The following is a 22398-nucleotide window of genomic DNA, read 5'->3' on the forward strand; positions in this document are numbered from 1 at the left end:
TTAATTTTCGAGCGATTACGTACTCTCTCGAAACGATTCTTCGGATACGCGAAGTGAAAGTGGTAACGGGTCGGATGGATCTTTAATGCATTCAGGATCGGTTTTGCCCCTGCACATTCGCGCGAGTTCGAGTCACGGGTTGTAAAAGTGTACGAATGTAACGTGCGCGTTAGTGCCAGGTAAGATTATGCCATCCCATTTGCATATTCGAGAATTACGATCAATTTTCTTTTTTACTATTTGCATTTATTTGCATAAGTCAGTCATAATTGTATTATGTAGCCTATATATACATAAATAATGTACACAAATAATTGTTGCTGCTTTTTCGTAATTAGTCGTTCTTATTATATAGAATAAAAGAAGATATTTGTTGGTCGCGTGATGAAAAATATCGCCGGCATACATGGCATATTAAATCTGACTTGAGATCGATTAAATAGCGTTAATCGAGGAGCCTGAACGCGAGTTATCACTTCGCGAATCGATTAGCCATCTCTGATTAATTTATTTGCATACCCTAAAATATTGATATTACTTTAACGTAATGAATTATAGGGAGAGAAAAATTTGTTACGAATTTTTCATTTTCTTTCTACGCCGATCTCGAGTATATTTCGTAAAAAATAGAGAGTGTGTTCGGCTATCGATAGGATAGTCCTGCTTTTACCTTTAGTGAAAACCGTTTTGCATATTCGACTGGAAACACGGTAATCCCGATGGGCGAAAGTAACGAGCGGCCAAACTCGTTCGACTTTCCAAATAAATTTCGTCGGCCCCCTCGTTGGCGTAACAATCGTTACTTTATCAACGTTCTGCGTTACAATAGGCCGTTTTAGTTGTACCTTTTGCGTTTAAAAACGAGATAGATTAGGAGGAAAGAAATAAAATGCGGAAACTCTACGGGTAAATTGCGTATGTCTTTGTATGCAATTGTAATTTATGTAATTGTGATTCACAACACAATCATTATCGTTCCCGAGGTGTTTTATGTCTTTCAATTTGTGCAAACTATGTTTACGATATAATCAGACTATTTTAACACGATTGATATCATATCGCAGGTTCGTTATTTTTGTATGTGAGTTGAAAATTTGTCGCAGCACAATTTAAAATAGATTAGAAGCACAGAAGTCATCTTCGCTTTATTTATTTTGCTTCAGTTTTTGAATTTAAATTTTGATTCACGCATTTCACCTTTTACTCATTACGTATCAACGCTATCTCACTGCTTGATCCGGGACGCGGAGCACTTTCTACGGACGAGTGACTCAACGAATTAGATTTATTCTCCCTTCGTACGAGTAGAGAGCTTGCACTCGAAAACGTGATCGTGATTCGAATTAACAATTGTTATGGTTTTTTTTTTTTTTTTTTTTTTTTTCAAATAATGGATGAAGAATTTGCTGCGCGATGATCTTAACTCGCTATTTTATTTATTTATTTATTTATTATTTTTTTTTTTTTTTAATAAAATGCTGACGATTAAGATCGAGATTCTTTAGGCTTTGGACATATTTGCGATTCAGCGATAAATTTTAATGAAATTTTATTATCGTTGCAATGTTTTCCAATGGTGATAAGAAGAATACCTTATTTGTATAACTCTTTTTTTAATAATTTCCTCGATGTTTCAGTGCGATCTCGGTACTTTGTGAGAGAAGCAAAGAGAAAGCGGTAATTTTCGGATCACTTGTCACGTCTTGTCAATATCCAGATCAATTTCGCGACTGATCATGCCGCTGCATCGACGTTATTGATCGAAAAAGAGGCAGATCGCATTTGCAAAAGGAATTTGAAGGCGATCAATCACGTGTCTAGGAAGCGGAACCGATTCGACATGATTGCGACCAGGAAAGTGTCTTTACTCTGGACAATCTCGGTCCCCTTGTCCTTGGAGCTTATGCCAAAGTCATCAATGTCTCTATCATGATCTCCTCGACGAGGAAACGAGACGCCGGATCGAGTTAACAATCGACGCAGCCTTTCAAAAGATTTGTCGTCAGCAGGAAGGACGAAGTCTTAAAATCTGGAGATTATCCGGTGCTCGCAACGCGTGTTGAAATGGCATTGGTGAATTTCAGTCTACCCTATCAGTCGGCGACAATGGCGCCGTTCCTGTACACCGGAGGACACACGACGGCCAACAGTCTCGGCTTGAACACCGTGTTACCGCCGGGATCTGTGCCGAGCTACAACGAACAGGAGACTTTTCGTAACGAGCCCTACGCACCACCGATCAAGTACCATCAGCATCGACGTCAGTCTGCTCCGCAGAGAAGTCAGGAGATCTACGCGGAGCACACGTCTTTCTCGTCAACGCAGGATACTCGTTACACCGCGTATAATCAGGATTTTAGAAGAACACAGCCGAGGCTGCAGCAGCAACAGCAGCAACAGATGAGACCATCTCCTCCTTCACCGTTTCAGCAGCAGCAACAGCAGCAGCAGCATTCTCGATCGTCAGAGCCGATCAAGTCTCGGATAGAGGAACAGGACCAGAATTATCCGGAAAGACCTCATGAGTAAATAGAGAGATATTTCCTCTTCTTCTTTTTTTCTCTTCTTTTGTTGAGAATATTATACTCTATCGGCATTCATTTAATTTGTTTAAAGTTACACAAGGGTCAATGGCGGAAGCTCCATCGGTCCGGATACTAAAACTTCGGTCCACGCTGTATTGGATTACGATGATGATTTCGACGATTATTACGACGACGAAGAACAGAACGTACCAACGAACGCACATGTCACACCTATCCAAGGTCCAATCTTTTTGAAAAATGGTTCCGTTCCTGTGGTGCCGCTGTATTCATATCCTCAGCTAAATAATGGGACATTCGTGCAGATACCGGTGAGTTTTTTACTTTGCTCAGCTTTTGCTTTCTCTTTCCATCTTTTCTTTGATCAAGATGATGATGTCGATGTTATAAATATGAAATATGATCAAGTACATATATTTGAATCGATCGTACCGTATAATGGATAATTATTAATTGTCTCGTTGTCTGAATAAAAGCGAATACGCCGAAGAAAAGCGTCTGAAATTATTCTATGATACGCGAATTCGCGGTTGATAATCGACAAATGCGACCGTGGCCACAGGGACTTTCAAAGTCTATAGCAACGCGTGACATTTCCCGCGTAGAGCACCCATGACCCCCGGAGTATCTTTGTTAGAGAATCAACGAGAATGTATGATCGGACACAGATGCATACACTTGTCTTAAGCGTTTCGTCGTAAATCCCTTTTACCTCTCTCTCTCTCTCTCTCTCTCTCTCTCTCTCGCGTTATTTCCATCTTCATTCAACGCCTCCTGCAATGACTCCTCTGTAGGTCGCTACAGAATTCTCTTGAGGTCAACCACCATGACAACTGACATTGAGATGGTAAACCGTCAACTTTATATTATATACCGTCAAGCGTATCGACTCAGTGGTTTTTCAATCGAAACGAACTATCATCCGCGAAATAATTAAAGATTATGATAATTTTAAATGAACTTATACGTATATATACTTTGAATATTCGTACAGAAAACCAGAATCTAATCTACATCGAAACGGAGAGAAAATCGATTCAAATTTATATGATTAAAAACGAACAAATTGTACGTTACACATTGATACGTGATTTATATCGAGCATAATCGGCTAAAGCGATTGTTTGATATTCCGAACGCTTTCGATCGTTCATTGGTCGCGCGAATAAATTACGAATCATCATTATTATTCGTTTATTTAATATTCGCGAATGAGATTTTACATTGACGTTTCGTACAATATAAGTCGTTTACCAAGGAATCAATCGGTGGAATAGTTTAGTCGGGGAATCGATAAGAATCGAAAGAAATTCGAATATGCCACATTGCGATCTTTCGCGGAAAAAAATGTTAAAATAAAACGGCCGGCTATGAACTCTCGACGACGATTGTGCGTAAATCATTTAGGAGTTTTGCGAATGTCCTTATTTGCGAGACTTGCCAAGAGTTGAGAGTCCACTGTCGTGGACTACCGAAATTTCTTCATTCTTACGACACGCGACCTCGTCACGCGTGCCCACACGTCGCGCTTATCGTAGGCTCGAAGTAATCTCTTAAACAATCGTTATCTTTACGACATTAAAAGAGCGAATTTTCTTCGCTTATTATTCTTTTTATTTCATTTAATGAGGACATTGTTCGAAAACTATTTTTCATTTTCCACGTCTCCATACGAGATTATATCGAAAGTAAAAGTTTCTGAAAAATCGAGTTTTCCGCTTATTTTTTTCGAAACTGTCTAATTATAATAATAATAAATATTTTCTTATAAAATTCACGTATTGTCTGTTGAAATTTTTCTTATGAATATAATCGCGTTGCTTCAAATGAATTGAAATGTTTGACATTTTTGCGACTTTTATCTCAGTAATTGTCATAAATATTCACGTACTCAGTATTCAGGCTCTAATTCGCCTTTCTCTTCCTATTGAAACATTAAAAAAAAAAAAAAAAAAATCTAATTTTCAAATTTCATATACATATGAATAATAATTGACTCAGCTTCCTCGCGCTGTGAGTCATTTCTTGTGGGCAATGCACCGCGCCGTAGTCAACATTAGAATTCTCTCGTATTATGAATGACGCCCACTGGATGCTGACTGAAAGTTGTATTGAAAGATAAATGTAGGAAGGTGATCTTTAATTAATCAATATCGACTTCCGGTATAGATAAATACGCAAAGAAAAAAATGTTTATACTGGCGCGAAATATTTTTCTTGTAGCAAACTTTAGTTAGTTATATAGACAGCAGAAAGACCTGTCGAATATATTAAATTTGCTGAATATTTAATTAGCATTCAGTAGACATCATTCGTAATGCAAAATTATTTGCTTTGATAGCAAATAATAAATTTATTCGATAAAACTTCTCTGTTTTATTACGAGAACACAAGCTTTGTTGTAAAATTGAGTAATTTTTTTGCAATTGAAATTTGATCGCTTTTACATCAAATATGGATAAAAACGATAGAAACAATTGTTATGACAGTAAAATTTCTTTTCTCCGTGTCGCCTTATAACATATACGCGCTGTATTTGTAATTAATAAATATTATTTAATACGTCGGTAAACTTTCATTTACGCACAGATACTCTGGACCGCACTTTCGGTAGCGTTAGGTGTCGAACTGAGGGGAGATTTGGTACGAGGTGTACCATGCATCAAAAGATATCATCAGCTATTTTGTCCAACGGCCGGAAACACGTATCCGATGTAAGTATAAATAATTTCATTTGTTTTATTTTATTTCCTTTCAATATATAAATCTCTAAGTTTATATTATCTCATGAAACAGAGAACAAAAAAATTGTTAATGTAATATATTATTGTCTAATGTAAATCGTTATTTAAATAAAATCAATTGCTGCAGAGAACGAATAGAGCGTTTTATTGATGAAAATAAAGCGTTGATGAAAAGAATGTACGGTGACTTCGAGATGAATCCAGGATATGGATCGAGCGAACCTGGACATCGCATTAGAACACGAAGAAAAAGTAGAGACGCGAGGAGGCACGACATTCCAGATGGTGGACCTAACGACGAATTACATGCGGAAGGTGAAATCGACGCGAAATATCTCAACAAGAATAGAAATACCAGAGAATCCTTTGGGAAAAATCGCAGCACAGAGAGTGGCAGGTGAAGATTGAAAATCGAATAGCTCGCGTTTGATATTATTATTGTCATTTTATATCTAATATTATATTATTAATCGGTATTTTTTATTGTTATATATCATTATCATCTTCTTGTAGCATCTTGTCTTAACGAGATCCATCATATATTATTACACTAGATTTGTCAGTAATATATTTTTTGTACGTCGTAATTTTTTATTGGAAAATTCTTTCTCATGAAACAGAATATGTAATAGAAAATGATTGAAGAAAGATATTGGCAATATGATATCGAGATAATAATTGCAGAATTGATGCGTGCGAATCAAAGGTTGAGATCGTGACTCCCTATTGGGCAAGTAACAGCGCCGGAAAAATTCGCGCCATTGTAAATACTCAACATTTTGAGCAGGCTATACATCAGGAAGTGTGCTCGTAAGTAAAATCGTAATAAATACAATTATATATGAAATTTTTTTAGTTCAGTGAGAAACTTTGTGAGAAAGACAGCCAGTTTTATATGCGAAAAAGAAGGCAAAAACGAGGATATTAAATATATAATATAATAAATTTAATTTTTTATTAAAAATATATAATGAAATTTTTTTCTCTCTCTATCTTTGTGTGTTTATGTTCATAAATATATATCTTATAGATTTTTGTATAAGGATTAATAAAATAAATATCACATAGGCTGTATTTTTCATAGGAAAACGCAAACAAATCGATGCAGCGGAGATTGCGGATGCGAGCAGAAATATAAATGGCATAGATTGCTCGCCTACGATCCAGACAACGATTGTAAAGGTATATTTATGGATTGGTTCCTGTTTCCCTCGTGTTGTGTTTGCAGATGTGATCCGGTCAGCAACAACAAATTCTCTTCGTCACGTGCGCGAAATTGACATGTGTCGCGCGTCTACGCGTGAAGAGACGTGCCATGTAAACTGCAACGGTTCGCTCATTCTCAGTGCATTTGGATAATTATCGTCTATAATGACAATAATTAGTATCTATCCAATGATTCGTGATAAAAATTGTGCAACAGATAGGTGCGATTTATCGGCCGATTTATCGTTTTAATTTAAAAAATTTAAAAACAATATATTGATATTTCTTTACTGATAAATTTAATCAATCTTATTGACGAATTAATTTCAAATTGAATCCATTCTCTCTCTCTCTCTCTCTCTCTCTCTCTCTCTCTCTCTCTGTCTGAGATTTATAGATTTATATAGTTTAATTAATCAGTGCTATATCTTTTTTCACGATTCATAAGTTTTTCTTCTGCTTTATCATAACCCGTTATGACAATAATTGCTACTATTTTCTGTATTATGATTAAAACTGCTATTATATTAAAATTGAAAAAAAAACTATTGCATAACTATAATGATACATAATGTTTTTAATGACAAACGCAAAGCAGAGTAAAAAAACTATCATACTTATGTATAATTGGTCAGCTTGGTTGGAAAAATTCAACCGATCAGCGAATAATTTATTCGTCAAACTGAGAAAGAAATTTGCGCAATGAATATACAAACGTGAATATACAAACGGAAATCGTTTACTTAAAACATCTATCGATATACATAATATTATTAGATTTCATATTAATATTCTAGTAATAATAAATTGATTTATGTGAGGCATTTATGCTCGATTTTTTAAGCGACGAAATCAACCGATAAATCGTACCATATATGTATCCCATGTAACAAAAACAAAAAAAAAAAAAAATCACGTGTTGAAAGAAATTGAATCGGAAACGGTTTTACATAATGCGTAGAGCAGAACCATTTTCGTGATTCACATTTTATTTTTAAGTAGGAAATAAATGTCTTATGTTATAGATTTTTTTTTGATAATTGTCGACTCTTATTACAATTATAATGAAGTATCATTATATAGACAGTGTTTAGCCCATAATGAAATGGCGATGCGCACGAAGCGCAGACAATATGCCTGCATTAATTTTATTTTTAAGTGCTTTCAGGACTTATCAAGAACAACTTTTTTTAAAGAGTTTTTTTTTTAATTTTTACAGATTTTGCGTAATATATGTAACACGATTACACTTTAATTAAGACGATACACAATCTCTCGCGCGAAGAAAAAAATATGCGAAATCTATGAATCTAATTGTAAGAGAATCTCGAATATATATGAAGAATATTATTACATATATATGAAAAAGATTGTTAATATATTGGCACGGCCAGTCCCTTTTGAGAATACATTCGTCTATTATTCTAATCGCTGGACGGATACCTGATAAGCTTTTATATTTTTACCTTCTCATATTTCGTTATTATATACTTAAGGTAATTCTTGTGATAAAAATAGAGGAAACGCTCATATACCAAGACGGTCTCAAAGTAATATGTTCTTACTTAGAACGCAACAAGGCTGAATCAATGAAGATGACACATAACAACAACGAGCCTAAGTAATTTGGTCTACATAGTGTAATTATCAAAGACGTATCGTTTCGCCGAGTATGACCAGGTTAAAGTAACAAGTTTAAGTTAACTTTACAGAAAGCTCGAGCTTAAAGCCGCGTTAGCTCTTGCAGAAACGAAAACGTTCTTCGAAAAGAAATTAAATTCACGCACGATATGATTATGTTACATTCTTTATTTTGTACTTACAACATTAATTGGTGAATCAATATTACTCGTAAAAATTGCGCGCTTATTTCATTCATAATTTTCGTTCGTAAAAAGTAATTGAATTACATCAAGCGAGATTATATATAAAATATATATATATATATATATATATATATATATATATCTCTTAATCTAGATTATTTTTATATGTCTTTCAAATCGTAGAATCATCGAAAAATAATTAGTTCCGCAGAGAAAAAAATTGTTAGTCACAAATTGACGACATTAAGTATTCATAGCTATTGTGCGGAAGTTTTCTTTCCTTTCGTTAGTCACTCTGACACAACTAATAAAAATCGATACGTAATAATCTATTGATCGTCACTCGTTAGATTAAAAAACACCATGTTTCGATTGTTGGAAGATATAGGCAAAGGATATCAGCGCGCCGATATAAAGCAGTCGTGTCGCAGACGCATCTCTTGCGGAATTACACAAATCAGTATTACAAATGTGGCAGGATTCGATTACGTCGTGTTCTGACTGTGTTGTCGCAGAGTTGCCGCATAAGCCGTTACCAATATCGACCTCATCGTGATAGGGAATGGAGCATTGGCGTATGACAATTCGTTCGCCATATTCTAAAATAAAATGTCACAAATTAATCATTTTTTACGATTCCCATAATTATTTATCGAAGTACTCGTCTCGCGATTGATTGAAATTTTCTTACTCCTAATGAAGAATGAAGTTTGTATATTGTTTGTGTATGTATATACGTATTTTCATTTATTGTAGAAAATGACAAAAACCAATAATTTTTCTTGAAAGTTATTTAGCGCAATCTCGTATCGCGTTGTATTTTTTTATATCAACGAGCGCGCTGTTGATTTAATAACGTAAGATTGCCGCTTATGTAATTTTCGTATTCAGCTAATAATCATGTTGACTATTTCACGTACATATATACATACACACACACACACACACACATCCGTCACGCTAGAATTCCGCCAAATTAATGTTCGATGTGCGGTTACTACCTTGAATTTATCGTGAAACTATGCAATGACAAATTTAACAACATACAAGGAGGTATAATTCTGACTGTACGTTTATGACACGTCACCTGTTTCTCTTTCTAAAAAAACGTAGTTGATTGCCAAGACGTTGAAAAATGAGTAATTTCAAATTCATACGTTTAGATCATTATATTAGCGCTTGGGAATAAGATATAATTTTGGTTTAAAAAAGTTTCCTTTTAAAATCTTTATGAATTGAAGGAAGATAATTGTATCATTACATATTTGAATTAAACACACTGTCCAATTTAATTTTTCGCCAAAAAGAAATACAATGTGCCAATTATTTGTTTTTCCAATTAAAGTTCTTCTCTACTTGATATATCTACGAATCACGCAAACAATATATATTATTTCAAACAAAACTAATCAAATTCGCAAATGATATTTAATTTTTTGCGCGTAGGTGTGGTCCCGACCTTGTTTAATGTCTAATTATCATCTGTCATTTACATATACGTCATATGATTCAACCGCGGTGTACATTACCGCGTCGTCACACTTGAAATAGAAAGGATACGGCGCATCAAAAGTGCGATTTAAGCTCCATTTCGTAATACATCATCCTCCTAACAATAAGAAATAATCAGAGAGATGCGCGTTTCAAGATCCGTCGATCTGTGCATTTGATGTATTTCGCGGAAAAGAATTTTTTTGCTTCTCGCGATTGCGTGTTTTTATATCGCGCACATATATATTCATGTATGCGTAACGATTATGAAAAGGCTATCTGGAATCTAGCACGAAAACGGATATGAAGAAACGAGAAAGAAACTAACATTTTATTTGTAAACATTGACTTCCACGGATCATTTTAAACACAATTTGTCGTGTTAGTTTAAAAAATATCATTAGAAAACTTAATGAAAGTATGTCAAAAATTTTCTACACAAATTTACAAGTATTAATATTAAACCGTAGTGTGTTGGAACAAATAAATAAATTTTACTTTGCTTAACGATTTTTCGGCAAATAGCTTTCGAGGAGCCGTAGTAGCCCGTATCGCAGGTTCTGATGTGAAACGTAACTTGATGATCTGTGGTGTTCATAGGATCATTGCACATGACATTTACGTTGGACGAGCAGTCCCAGCAATGTAAGGCAGAACCTATTATAAAAAAAAAATATATATTATTTATGAAATTGAATTGTGTATGATTTGAATTGTGCACGTGTCAAGGGATGCAGAACATGTGATTTTACAAAGCGTGCTATATTCTCGTATAAAAAAGATTTTAGATACACCCTCAATGCTCTCATAGAGATTTGTTTAAGAATAAAATTCAAATTGAAATCACGGAAGAAATGCGTAATACACTGACGGTAAATAGCGTGATTAATAAGTGACGTAATGCTGACAGTGAGTAAGTATCTATATTAGTGGTGCACGCTAGAGTTCTACAACTACATACATAGTCGAGTTTCTGTCATTGTAAAAACTAAGGCACGACGCAATATGTTGAGAGGAAATCCCACAAAAAAAAAATAAATGTTATAAGAAATTACGACCAGAGATATGATTAGGACATGTAGTATTCAAGTTTTGCAATATATATTAGCACCCTATATATACATATTTATAGAAGGAATCGCTTAATTTGATCATCTTAAGTTATTAATAAACTGTTTGTATGAAAAAACGATTTTTAAAAAACGAAAATTGCATGATATCAAGGGGTACGTACGGTAGTCAGTTCTTTTTTTTTGCCATCTTACTTTTTTATCGAGATACGAAAGTTATCTCGAGTTTTTAAAATGAAGCATTCAATTTTCATTCAAAAATTTGAAAGAATATTGTATGTCAATTAAAAAACCATAAGCAATGAAAAGTCAATAATTAATAAAATAATTGTTAACATAAATAATGCTCGAAATATTATCCATTACATTCAATCCAAATATGTAATTGATTGATTAATGAATGAAAATCAAAAATTCTAGTTAATAAATCCTAGATCCTGAAAATGATATATTTTTTTATCCAACATTTTATAATTTTTCGAATTGTGGAGTAAAGTTTTGTGTATATTATTTAAAAAAAAATTAAGATAATCTTTATATTTTGATTAAAAAAATAAGAGAGGTAGCAAAAAACTAATTGCTGTACTATTTTCCTTGGCCATGTCATTTTTCAAATATTTTTTCATACACAAAAATTTGAAACGATCAAATTAGATAATCATCTTGTACGTATATGCGCTTACGTTGCGTGCGGGTGCGTCGCGCGCCCATATACACGCATATACGCTATACACACATAACATATATATATATATATTTATAAAGCTTCTTTCTTATTCAAAAAAGCTATAAACATTAATAATTTACATGTCAACAAGTATAGCAAGATATATAATGTTAATATCATGCACATAATAATGTACGTAAACAGTCCTATTACGTAAAGTTATATACACACGTACAACGCAACAAGCTCAGACAATATATAAAGGCCAAAAGACATCTTAAAGATGTCTAAAGGATGATAAGATATCCTTAAGTTGTCTTTTAGGGATATATGCTGTCTGGAAGGATATTTTTTTTTAATAACACAAATGATAACTATCGATAATAACAAAAATAGACTCAGGGAAATTGGCAAATAAAAGTCAAGGCGCGTTTATTGGTGCGCAAATTTCTTGTTGTTAAATTTTATTGACAAGTATACATTAAAAATAATATGCATAAATTATTTGTATAATATGTATACCTGTAAATAAAATTTAATAACAGAAAGTTTGCGCACCGACAACCGCGCCTTGGCTCTTATTTGCCAGTTTCCCTAATTAGTATCGCAAATGATAATGTAATTTGAAATTTTTCAAATTAAATATTGTAAATAATGATCATAATATGTAACGTGGTATGCAAAATTTAAGTAAATAAGAGAGTGATTAGTATTTTAAATATTTTCAATATTTGTAAAACAGAAAATTCGAGAGAGGGCTGTTTAAAATAGAATCCAATATTTTATTCTTGCAGTTTTCATTTCAAACACAAATCCACTTTCGCATTTTTGCTTTATTAACATTTATCTATGTAGAGGACAATGACTCACCTGACGTTACAAAAAGAGCCACCGCGAAGATGAACATCGTTGCCCGTTCGTAGGAAATCATTCTGGATATTAAAATACGACTGCTTGGAATCACAAAAAAAAATTAAATATAAAATTTCGTTTTCAAAAAGAGTAGTAGATATTGAACGACTCAGATGACCGTTTGAAAACTACCGATACCAAACGTGTCTAATGTGATACTGAGGAACCAACACCCTCTTTACCAAGAGCACTTGGTCTCTTCCTCTCCCTCCCGCCTTCTGTCTCTTTTTCCCTGACTGCCAATCGCTAGGAAGTCTCTCCTCTTTGCGTAACGTATAGTTTCTTCTTATGAGAGATATAACGAGTGTACGAATTTCATTGTGTGTCGGAGATATAAGTATACAGAATATTGAAGAGACTTTTAACATTTCCTTTAAATTAATATTATATCTTTACATTTAGAATTGATCTTTTTTTTGCCTCATTATATAGGTACTTGTGACGATTCAATAATTTTTGCTTCCTCATAGAGGAAGCTTTGTTTTCAAAATATTTTTTCAATTTTCTATACCAATATGTTTAGAATGTTCAAAAATGTCAAAAAATCATATTTTTAGAAAATGTCCGTATGTGTACATGTATGTATGTATGTACGGAATATACATTGTACAAAAACTCTAACTTCTGCAATTTTTGAGATATCGGGCTAATTTTTTTTTCACCTGAATAGAGTATTATTAAAGGACGTTCGGTATTGAATTTGATGAGGATCGGTGAAAGGGTTCATTTTTTATAAAATTTTGAATATTTTGAGAAATATCTGTACACACTTTAATTTTTGCAAATTTTGAGATATCGGATTAATTTCTTTTACATATAGTATAGAGTATTATTAAAGAATGGTTGGTATTGAATTTGGTGAGAATCGGTGAAAGGGATCACTTTTTATAAAATTTTGAATTTTTTGGGAAATATCTGTGCACGCTGTAACATTCGCAAACTTTGAGATATCTTCCTCTATGAGAAAGTAAAAATTTAAAAAACCCGCTTTAAGGAACTTAAGCTTTGTGAGCGAAATAAAATGATAAGGAAGCAAAATGTGCAAGTTTCTAATTTGCATAATTTTCATCTTGTTTAATTTTTTCTTTATTCTAAATATCCTGCGCGATAAGTGCGCGTAAAATAAAAGAATCTTGTTAAAATAAAATCCATGCTTTACACTTCTACACATATACATTTTTCTCGACAATTTTTGAAACATTTAATTTGTATCCTGCCGACTGATTAAGTAAGGTCAGGAAAGCATTTGATCCTATTGAATATTACCGACCTCACTTTGTTATTTGACCTGTTCACCTTGGTAATCGCTTCTGCGGCGTTCATTCATCCGTCTGATGTATGCATGTGTTACATATAAAGTGAAGTTTATTGTTGCAGAGGAGGACGTTGAGAATCTAGAAAGTCTATATCTTATTTGACGACTATTGCTCCAATTATGAAACTCTTTAACCTTCAACAAAATGTCTCTTCCGGTCAAGTGTATTAAAATATTTAAACTCCGAGTAAATATAGAAAAGGATCCCGCAAATCTTTAACATTAAAAATTAATGACATTGTATAATATATGTATATATTATTATAAAATTAAATATATTATATATATAATTAATGTAAGATTTTAGGAAAGAAGAGAGAAAAAGAGCAAAGAGAGAATATATATATATAATATATTATATATTTTAACATAAAATATCTCATAAAATATTCACATTTTTTCCATTATATCTTAAAACACCTAAAATATGTGCTATGCATATATATCTAAAAATGAATTTAATATACAATATACGGTATCGCAAGCGTGAGTTTATGTTAAATAGAGCTTGAATGTTTAAAGGTGATAATACCATTTGTCATAGCCCCGTATCAACTTCACTTTACTAGTATCCAATATTTTTAATTAAATCCACTTATAGAGATAGAGCAACAAATGATAAGAGGATTCTATATTTAGGAATATATGTTTTTCTCTTACCTACATCACGTTTCTCGCAAAGATAATCATTGACGTACATATTTAAGCTTACGTTAAAATGATTGTACCATTAAGTTAATTGCATGATTAAGCGCATCCTTATCCATATTATAGTATGTTCCATCCGGTGTGGCCAGTATTATTTGTCCAATTATCAAAAACCGCTTATATTTTTGTAGTTTTACAGGTATGTAAAATTATTTGTTTAAATTTTAAAAAGACATTTACGGAAGAAAAGTTATGACAATTGACTCCATCTCAATATAGCAAATATTATGCTTTTTTGGTTTTACTTTAATAATTTAATAGTAATATTTGATAAACATTTTTTCCATAAGTATTCTTTTTATATTTCATCGAATTTTGAAAGTCGCTCCTCTCGAAAACAGAAACGTTTCGAAAAACAAACATTTCAAAACTTGTTACATTCTTAGTATATGATTACACATAAGTGTAAAAATTTAAGTTAATGTAATAACCGATAAATTTTCATTATTTGCGCGGATTTTTATGTTAATACCCTGGACAAAATAATTGTGACAAATCCAAAATACCATTTTGATGTTGGATTGAATAATTCTTTACCGTTGCAGGCATTTTCCTTGCAAAAGTAACACTCGATACCCGATTTTGGGAAACTATCTTCGTAGTCGCAGTATTTTTCTACTTGGCGTGATAATACGCAGGCTCGTACTGTTACTAAAATATTTCTATCTGCAATATTATATCAATATTTCAATTTTTTGTATCGAATTCTTTTACCGATCTACTACATTAATGATATTATAAAACTGGTTTAAAATATATTTGTTATTTGAATGATATTTTTCATATCGGATTAGAATGCAATGTGTATAATGTCTACGTACGTAATATGATACTTTTGTGGCACTGATGAGATTCGTTCCGAGGACAGGCAACCAGGTCAAAAGCACCAGGCGTATAAGGATCATTGCAATCTCCTTTATGCCCTTGTCTTAAATCCGTGTTGCATTCATAACACCATAAATATTCCTCTCTCGAGTGACTCGCTGAAGAACATTTTAATAATATTTAATCGTTCTGTTGCATTAATCGTGCTACCTTGTTTGAAAAAAAAAAGAGAGAACAATAATAGTAATAAAATAACTATATTGAGTACAATTGACAAATTATAGGACGAGTTATAAATATCCAATAAAAAATTAACGTACACGCATTAACAAGTTAAGACAATAAGCAAGAATGCTGCTACGAGGCATAATTCAAATATCGATGAAGAATTCCGCGATTTTTTCCGTTATTTTATAGTTCCATTACAACAATAAGGATATCATTTTGTAAAATTTACTTACTCATATGCAAAAAGCCAAACAGTATAATTACGGATGAGAGGAGTTTGATCATGCTGAACATTTTTCGGGAGAAAGAAAGGAAGATCTCGGCGACTTAAAGAATGTTCTCCTCGTGAGATATCTTATCTATGATAATCAAATGAATGGCGCGCGACGCGAGGCGTGTGGTTGATAGCGCATAATGAGCGAAAACTCTTAGATTATTATTTCACTTTGCAAAAAGGAATTAAAATATAAAGTATATTATCATCTATTTTTTTATTTTTGATAATTTACACTTTTGCTATTCACATAAATTTGCAGACCTAGGATTTGAGGAATTTTTCAAATTATTTTGAGTAATTCTTGAAATATCAGTAAGTGCTACCCCTGTCACCTGATTATATTCTCCTATCATTTCGCCAATTTTCGAGTACAAATTTCTACGATTTGCAAGATGGTCGGTAATATAGATATCGTTATAATTTAATTTCGACGTGTCAAGAAATTTATTATATCAATCATCGATAATATTGACTTCAACATTATAATTTACCAACATCACAAATTTTATCAATCGTTGGTATTTCTTATTATTCTGCACACATGTATAATTCCCTGAACCTGCCTGAACCATATAAACGCGTGGAGAAACTATTCTCTCTCGTTTTTTTGAGAGATATTATCGAAATAATATTTCATAGCGAAGTTATAGAATATCACTCTTTAAGAAAATAATATACTCTTAAAGTATCGAAAATATACAACTGCCTACATGGATGCGTTACAGTTAAGAAATGTACTTAAATTTAATATAATTATCAGTTCGACGTGATATATAACCATATCTTTTCTCATGTGTTATAATACAATTGTTTTATTCAAAAATATGCAATATTATCATAGTATCAAAAAAGCCACATAAATTTTCAGTAAATCTGTTTTCAGTAGTTCAGAGATTTTCTTCTTCTCTACAATCAAATATCTGAGACGTGTTTCAAAAAATGTGCAAATACTTTCCTCACTCGAGAAATCACCTCCGATGAAGTGAGTATTTTTACAAATGCTAATGATTATATATATACAGCATTAAATAAATCCATTGAATATTTATCTCTGAAATTGCAGGATCTTTGCGTAAGTAATTGTGCGCAGAAATATATTCACGCGAATCATAAAATAATGGAGATATTTATGGAAGTACAGCCTATAATGGTACATAGAAGAATGGAGGAAATAAATACGAGTCAAGCAGCATTAGAAACACCAAATCAGCAAGTGGAACAAGATCCACAATGATGCTGATATCAATTATTATTTGTGATACATTTATCAAACTTCAACTATTCTTTAGTTAGTTTCATTATAAATTATAAAGCTCTGTCGAGTACATATAAATATATGTATATAATAATAATATTTTAAAATATTATGTATATACACAGGATAATCAAGGAGGAAATACATTCTATGTATTTGTATTTCCTCCTGTATATCATTTATTTGTATATAATTATTTAAGCAAAAAGTTTTATATAATATTTCATTCTCCTTGTCCACAAGTACTTCATGTTAATCATCTTAAAGTTAATCTATTTAATAGATTGATATAATAGATGTTGATTAATATATATATATATATATGCCTTGAATATTTTTATATGTAAATACATTTTATGATAGATGTAAGAAGGAAGCAAGTATAAGCATTCATTTATTGTTAAGAGATCTGTATACACATAATATACACACACAATAACATCATATTTAGGAACATAATATTTTAGCTATTATATATTTTATAAATAATAAAAGGTTTAAGAATTATATATATATATACTTAATTCAATAAAAATTAACATTTTTGTCATATAGCCCTGATTAAAAAAAAGATCAGATCTTAGCAGATAAAATATTTACCTAACTTTAATTATACCCTGGAATGCAAAATCTTAGCTATGTAGCAAAATTATATAAATTAGAAGAGAAGGTGTTACATGTTTTAAATCATAATATGTAAAGAATATATACAGATATGAATATAGCAGTTGTACACATTGAAGGCCAGAGTTATGAAATATTCCATATTATAGCGCTATCATTACCTGGATAACAGATACAAGCGTGAAATATATAAGAAATCTGCGAATTCTCCAAAACTGATACATTTTTACTTTTTGTATACATTCACCATACACACATGTGAAATATTTACTAAATATCATATACATGTTGGAAGAGTCATCTTCGCAATCTCATGGCATATATAACACCTTTATAATATATCACTCTATTAACTAGATTTTTTATTTGTTCATTAATTGCAGCTAGTTGCAATGGTAATCACTATCATAATAAGTAATAAATGATCATTATTGGAAAAATTATTTTTTACTACAAGATATTTTTAAAAAGTTTCCAGGATCTCTGAAAACCACAAATTGTTGTGTGTGTATGTGTGTAGTGCATTACACATCATGTTGCATACTATAGAGTACAAGCGCAAGCAATTAAACTTATCTCGATACAAAATTATATTGTTTATTTTATATATAATTTTTAAATAGATACTTAAGTAAGAAAATGACTAGCATTATTTGCAGTTTTATTTAAAATTAAAATTTTTAAAATATTAATTTTTAAATAGAAATTAATTCGATATGGAAATTTTTGAAAAGAGAAAGTTAATTTTTTTCTACAATTATTATATAATTATTATAAATATGATTGTTTATGGTATTTCTTACAATTTATTTATAAAAGAAATAAAGATTTACTTTTATTATATATATATATTAAATGTAATAAAAATTTTTTTATTTAACAAAAAATAATTAATATATATTTCTGATCACAACATAATCTTCACTACTCATCCAGAGAAGATGAAAAATATTTATTATTTATGCAAACATTTGCATAAAGCAGAATTATATGCATTATGAATTTTGAGAAATTAAAGAATAAATTATCATATATGTAATTCTTTAGAAAATAGCACTCAATCAAATCAGTAGATGTTATTCATATCTATAATTTATTGTATGTAGTTACAGATCTATAATACTTTTAGTTTCTGATAATACTACAGTATAATAATTACAGTAAAATGTGATGCAATAAGAAAACATATTGATATTAAAATTGCATGTTTCTTTGGCATGCGATTAATGCAAGCCTCTAGCATTCTTCTGAAATTTTCAGTCCATCCAATCATTTTCTTGCTTTCAACAAATTAATTTGTAATAATTTCAGTAATTATGTTTTTATATGTAGAAAATAAGTTTAAGTTTAAGTATCATAGCTTTAAAGCTCAAGCTTTTATGATATAATACATGATCTGTAGTTTAAAGATTAATCTTTTAAGATAGTGAACATACTATTAAACTACATGCGTATTATGCGTGTGTAAAATGTGATATAAACAACAAATTAATATCATTATACTGTAAAATAGAAGGCTCTATTTATCCACACATATATGTCATGTTACGTATTTACATTGAAGGAAAATTTACATTTCCTCTATAAGAGAAATATAAAAATTAAATCTATTGCATCTTTAAATGTTTAAGCATCGGAACTTAATTGTCAAGACATTGTATAAGTTATTTTGAAATTCCTCTACTGATTTGTAATTTTCTTAAAAGAATCATTAATTTTATGATACATGATGTGTATGTCAAAGGTATTATATATATATAATCAATATATAATGATCAAAATATTACACTGTAACTTTTGGGGATTCAGTCTGTTTATACACATCATAAACCTCGCAATTTTTCATTCTACATTATTTAAATTATCAGACTAAACGGCAGCTTTCAATACGTACCGGCGAATTGTCGAGTGATTTTGATAACTGTTCTACCTTTACTTTCTGTGTTTCGCAACAGAATAACTAGGTGGACGAACGCGCTTGAACAGTCACATCCTTCGTGGCAAGAGGAAGGATCACTTTAATTCAACTACTGTTCCAACCATGAAGGTAAGGTGGAATTTGGTGATTTCACCTTAATGTTGAATTGTTTGAGAGTTGCCTCCAATGCAGTTTGATTCCCCGAAAAGTATGCAGATATAGCATTATGGAATAACAGCAATTGTTTGTGCATCACTTTAATCTGAAATAATATGTATTATTAGAAGATGTCAAAGTCAATTGATTGTCGATTTTTAAAAGGATTAAAAGAGCGTACCCGGTTTTCGTCTAAGAACTTTAACTTGATAGAAACATCTGAGCGCAGTTTTTCGAAATTCTGCTTATGTCCTTCATAATTAGCTTGTGCCTCTTCTAATCTTGCTGCATTACTACCATCTGACTTTGTAGCTTGCACAAGAGCCTCTAGATCTGTTCTATATGCATCGTACTCTATCCTATAGAGAATTACATTATAATATCACGAGAAATGATACAACATATTAAAAAAATATAGAACAGAATTTATATACCTTGCAGTTTCGTATTGTCTCACTGTAAGTAGCGTGTCTTCGATCGTTTTATTACACAAGGTATTCACAGAGGAAACGAAGAAATTTAAAGCCCCTAGAAGTGTTTCGCCATTTTTAGTTAAATTTCTCTGCGTTTCCGAATTATACAGAAACTCCTCTTGGAGCTCAGGTGATTTCTGTGCTAATTCAGAAAATGCCTCTCCAAGGGCATGTTGCGTCTGAACAACATGATGAAAGTGTGATGCCAAAGCTCGTGATAATCGCAGAACATTGCAATATTTTCTCTGAGTATCTCTGAGCAATTCAATCTGCGTCTCAAGTTCTGGAATATAAAAAGAAGATGTTTATGTTCATCAAACGACACTGAAAATAATTTGTTAAGATTATTTTCTTATATAGGCAGAAACTCACCAAAGTCTACGGTACGAGACGTTTTCCCTAATCTTTCGTACATTAATTGTTTGGTGCATTTATATGTGGAGATACTCCAATTCTTTAGACTCTCAATTTTGCTTTGAGTAGTGCGCATAGTTTGTGTATCACCATTTTGAATAGGTGTATTTGGGGAAACTGATACAGCTGGAAAAAGACAGACATCTTTTCACTCCAATTTTAAAATCTCTGAAATTTTATTCATCAATAAACATGCAAGAAAGCATTGATGCATACAAGTCTGATTTGTAGGACTTCCTAAGCTCAAATTTATAGTTGCTGGCCTGGGGTGACTATCACTGCTACAATTATTTGGTACATGAGGTGGAGGAGTCCCGGTATGTACAGCGTTGTCACTCTCATTCAAGGAAGGTGCATCTTTTAACATCTCATGTATGCTGCGTTCCATCCCACTTGATGTAATCGTAATTTGAGACATTCCTATAATAAGGTATGTACAGATTCCATGTATCATGTAATCTTCTTGAAAAAATATATTCTTTTACAAAATTTTATTTAAGTTTTCATAAGCAATAACACCAGACACGTAAGTGATTATTTGTCTTTTTAAGGTACATTTATATATTACGTTTTATTAAATTGGAAACGTATTGAATATATTTCAGAGGGTGTGAAAGATCGACATTACAACCACCTTACTGTCATATCGGAAGCGAACGTTGTATACTTCTCGCAAAGAACTAGTATTTTTGGCACATTCTACGTGTATGCGCGAGATACTTACAATTAATAATTTGATGGAGAATGTAATAGATATATAATCATTGCTCGTGACATTCGATCGTCACTATACATGCACTGTACACGATGTGGAAACGTTATTATCGTACAGAATAATTACTGAATGATCGAATCACCATAAACGACACCTCTTTCGCATATACGCATACACATCTTTTACTTGTCACATCATAATAGAAAATACATAGTATATAAAAGAGACACTAAAAGAGAAACGTCACTGGACGCTTGTTTTTCGAAAGAGTGAACCGGGTGTTCGCAAAAAAAAAAAAAAAAAATAGCGTTTGACGAATAATATACTTACTATACTAAAAGATCGACGTCCGTGCGTTACCTCTATCGTGCTGTTACATATGTATAATGTAAATCGAAACACTTGACGGTTGCGATTTTTATCTTTACGACGTTTCATGAAAAGGGAACAATGTGTATGCCTAGCTAGGTGGCGTGGTGAATGCTGATACCTGCCAATACCTATGCAAGATATCCTATATATATGTATGTATGACCGGCAGTGTTCCGAAATTGACTGCCAATATTGAACATCTATAGTTCACGTAACGTATATTATAGATCCCTAGTACTGGCAGTGAATTTTGAAACACGACCTAAGATATCTAGTGAGGTATCAGAGGAGCTGGTGATTCCAGATAACGCTGGCATCGCGGTAAGGATTGAATTTTGAGTTATCATTGGCGGGGGAAGCGGACAAGAAGAAGTCCATCATTCGTTGTTCCTGCGTGCTGCGTGTTCTTGAGTAAAAAGCATCAGTTCTGACGAGCATTTGGTGCTGAGGGTCTCTGTTGACCGACATATGTACGTGGATTAATGTTCATCGGGCTCTGCAGTGATCTCTGCAAGAGCAAGTATTTTTTATGATTGCATATTACCGAAATATATGTGATGTTTTGTATGACAATAACATGAAATGTCATTCTTAGAATAAGAGAATGAAAACGATGACGATAGAAAAACTTCATAAGGACATTGTTTTAGTCCCAACAT

At 32.1% G+C, this 22398-nt stretch overlaps 5 protein-coding genes across 8 annotated transcripts; 2 read left to right on the forward strand and 3 right to left on the reverse strand.

Moving 5' to 3' along the window:
* Window positions 1–1960: 1960 nt before the first annotated feature.
* Window positions 1961–7879, forward strand: Spz3 (Spaetzle domain-containing protein 3). The gene is made up of 6 exons (XM_070314622.1): window positions 1961–2525; window positions 2617–2854; window positions 5133–5257; window positions 5415–5684; window positions 5972–6097; window positions 6372–7879. The coding sequence occupies exons 1-6, from the start codon at window positions 2065–2067 to the stop codon at window positions 6565–6567; spliced, it is 1416 nt and encodes a 471-aa protein (XP_070170723.1). The 5' UTR covers window positions 1961–2064; the 3' UTR covers window positions 6568–7879.
* LOC138943658 (UPAR/Ly6 domain-containing protein crok) lies at window positions 7217–12616 on the reverse strand. The gene is made up of 3 exons (XM_070314627.1): window positions 12418–12616; window positions 10309–10467; window positions 7217–8918 (listed from the first exon to the last, which is right to left on the reverse strand). Exons 1-3 carry the CDS (start codon window positions 12476–12478, stop codon window positions 8671–8673), a joined length of 468 nt encoding a protein of 155 aa, XP_070170728.1. The 5' UTR covers window positions 12479–12616; the 3' UTR covers window positions 7217–8670.
* Window positions 12617–14163: 1547 nt separating this feature from the next.
* Window positions 14164–15862, reverse strand: LOC138941677 (uncharacterized). Its single transcript, XM_070311526.1, has 3 exons — window positions 15769–15862; window positions 15304–15465; window positions 14164–15148 (listed from the first exon to the last, which is right to left on the reverse strand). Exons 1-3 carry the CDS (start codon window positions 15827–15829, stop codon window positions 14943–14945), a joined length of 429 nt encoding a protein of 142 aa, XP_070167627.1. The 5' UTR covers window positions 15830–15862; the 3' UTR covers window positions 14164–14942.
* A 503-nt stretch (window positions 15863–16365) lies between these two features.
* LOC138941900 (mitochondrial import inner membrane translocase subunit Tim10 B) lies at window positions 16366–17385 on the forward strand. The gene is made up of 3 exons (XM_070311862.1): window positions 16366–16546; window positions 16699–16794; window positions 16876–17385. The coding sequence occupies exons 1-3, from the start codon at window positions 16523–16525 to the stop codon at window positions 17044–17046; spliced, it is 291 nt and encodes a 96-aa protein (XP_070167963.1). The 5' UTR covers window positions 16366–16522; the 3' UTR covers window positions 17047–17385.
* A 117-nt stretch (window positions 17386–17502) lies between these two features.
* Window positions 17503–22371, reverse strand: Arfip (ADP ribosylation factor interacting protein arfaptin). 4 transcript variants are annotated; one of them, XR_011448522.1, is made up of 7 exons: window positions 21698–22371; window positions 20869–21072; window positions 20611–20796; window positions 20200–20521; window positions 19947–20124; window positions 19586–19871; window positions 17507–17852 (listed from the first exon to the last, which is right to left on the reverse strand). XR_011448522.1 is itself a non-coding variant. In XM_070314637.1 (6 exons), exons 2-6 carry the CDS (start codon window positions 21068–21070, stop codon window positions 19719–19721), a joined length of 1041 nt encoding a protein of 346 aa, XP_070170738.1. In that variant the 5' UTR covers window positions 21071–21072; window positions 21698–22371; the 3' UTR covers window positions 17503–19718. The 4 variants fall into 4 exon arrangements, 3 of the variants coding, with proteins under 3 accessions (XP_070170738.1, XP_070170747.1, XP_070170742.1); XM_070314637.1 differs by having other exon boundaries at window positions 17503–19871; XM_070314646.1 differs by having other exon boundaries at window positions 17503–19871; window positions 20611–20778; window positions 21698–22368.
* Between the last annotated feature and the right edge of the window lie 27 nt (window positions 22372–22398).

This window comes from Polyergus mexicanus, unplaced genomic scaffold (assembly GCF_030449975.1).
Source record: "Polyergus mexicanus isolate NDT 795.1 unplaced genomic scaffold, iyPolMexi1.0 SCAF_2, whole genome shotgun sequence".
Lineage (NCBI taxonomy): Eukaryota > Metazoa > Arthropoda > Insecta > Hymenoptera > Formicidae > Polyergus > Polyergus mexicanus.

Coding starts and splice junctions, on each gene's coding strand:
- LOC138943658 (XM_070314627.1), bottom strand. CDS start 12,478: ATGATTTCCTACGAACGGGCAACGATGTTCATCTTCGCGGTGGCTCTT. Junction 10,468..12,417: donor GGCTCTTTTTGTAACGTCAG/GTGAGTCATTGT, acceptor TTTTTATAATAG/GTTCTGCCTTACATTGCTGG. Junction 8,919..10,308: donor CCGAAAAATCGTTAAGCAAA/GTAAAATTTATT, acceptor ATTTTATTTTAG/AATATGGCGAACGAATTGTC.
- Spz3 (XM_070314622.1), top strand. CDS start 2,065: ATGGCATTGGTGAATTTCAGTCTACCCTATCAGTCGGCGACAATGGCG. Junction 2,855..5,132: donor GGACATTCGTGCAGATACCG/GTGAGTTTTTTA, acceptor ATTTACGCACAG/ATACTCTGGACCGCACTTTC. Junction 6,098..6,371: donor ATACATCAGGAAGTGTGCTC/GTAAGTAAAATC, acceptor TATTTTTCATAG/GAAAACGCAAACAAATCGAT.
- Arfip (XM_070314637.1), bottom strand. CDS start 21,070: ATGTCTCAAATTACGATTACATCAAGTGGGATGGAACGCAGCATACAT. Junction 20,797..20,868: donor AAGTCCTACAAATCAGACTT/GTATGCATCAAT, acceptor TGGAGTGAAAAG/ATGTCTGTCTTTTTCCAGCT. Junction 19,872..19,946: donor AGTTCTTAGACGAAAACCGG/GTACGCTCTTTT, acceptor ATATTATTTCAG/ATTAAAGTGATGCACAAACA.
- LOC138941677 (XM_070311526.1), bottom strand. CDS start 15,829: ATGTTCAGCATGATCAAACTCCTCTCATCCGTAATTATACTGTTTGGC. Junction 15,466..15,768: donor GTTTGGCTTTTTGCATATGA/GTAAGTAAATTT, acceptor AATGTTCTTCAG/CGAGTCACTCGAGAGAGGAA. Junction 15,149..15,303: donor CCACAAAAGTATCATATTAC/GTACGTAGACAT, acceptor ATAATATTGCAG/ATAGAAATATTTTAGTAACA.
- LOC138941900 (XM_070311862.1), top strand. CDS start 16,523: ATGGATGCGTTACAGTTAAGAAAT. Junction 16,547..16,698: donor ATGCGTTACAGTTAAGAAAT/GTACTTAAATTT, acceptor TGTTTTCAGTAG/TTCAGAGATTTTCTTCTTCT. Junction 16,795..16,875: donor GAGAAATCACCTCCGATGAA/GTGAGTATTTTT, acceptor CTGAAATTGCAG/GATCTTTGCGTAAGTAATTG.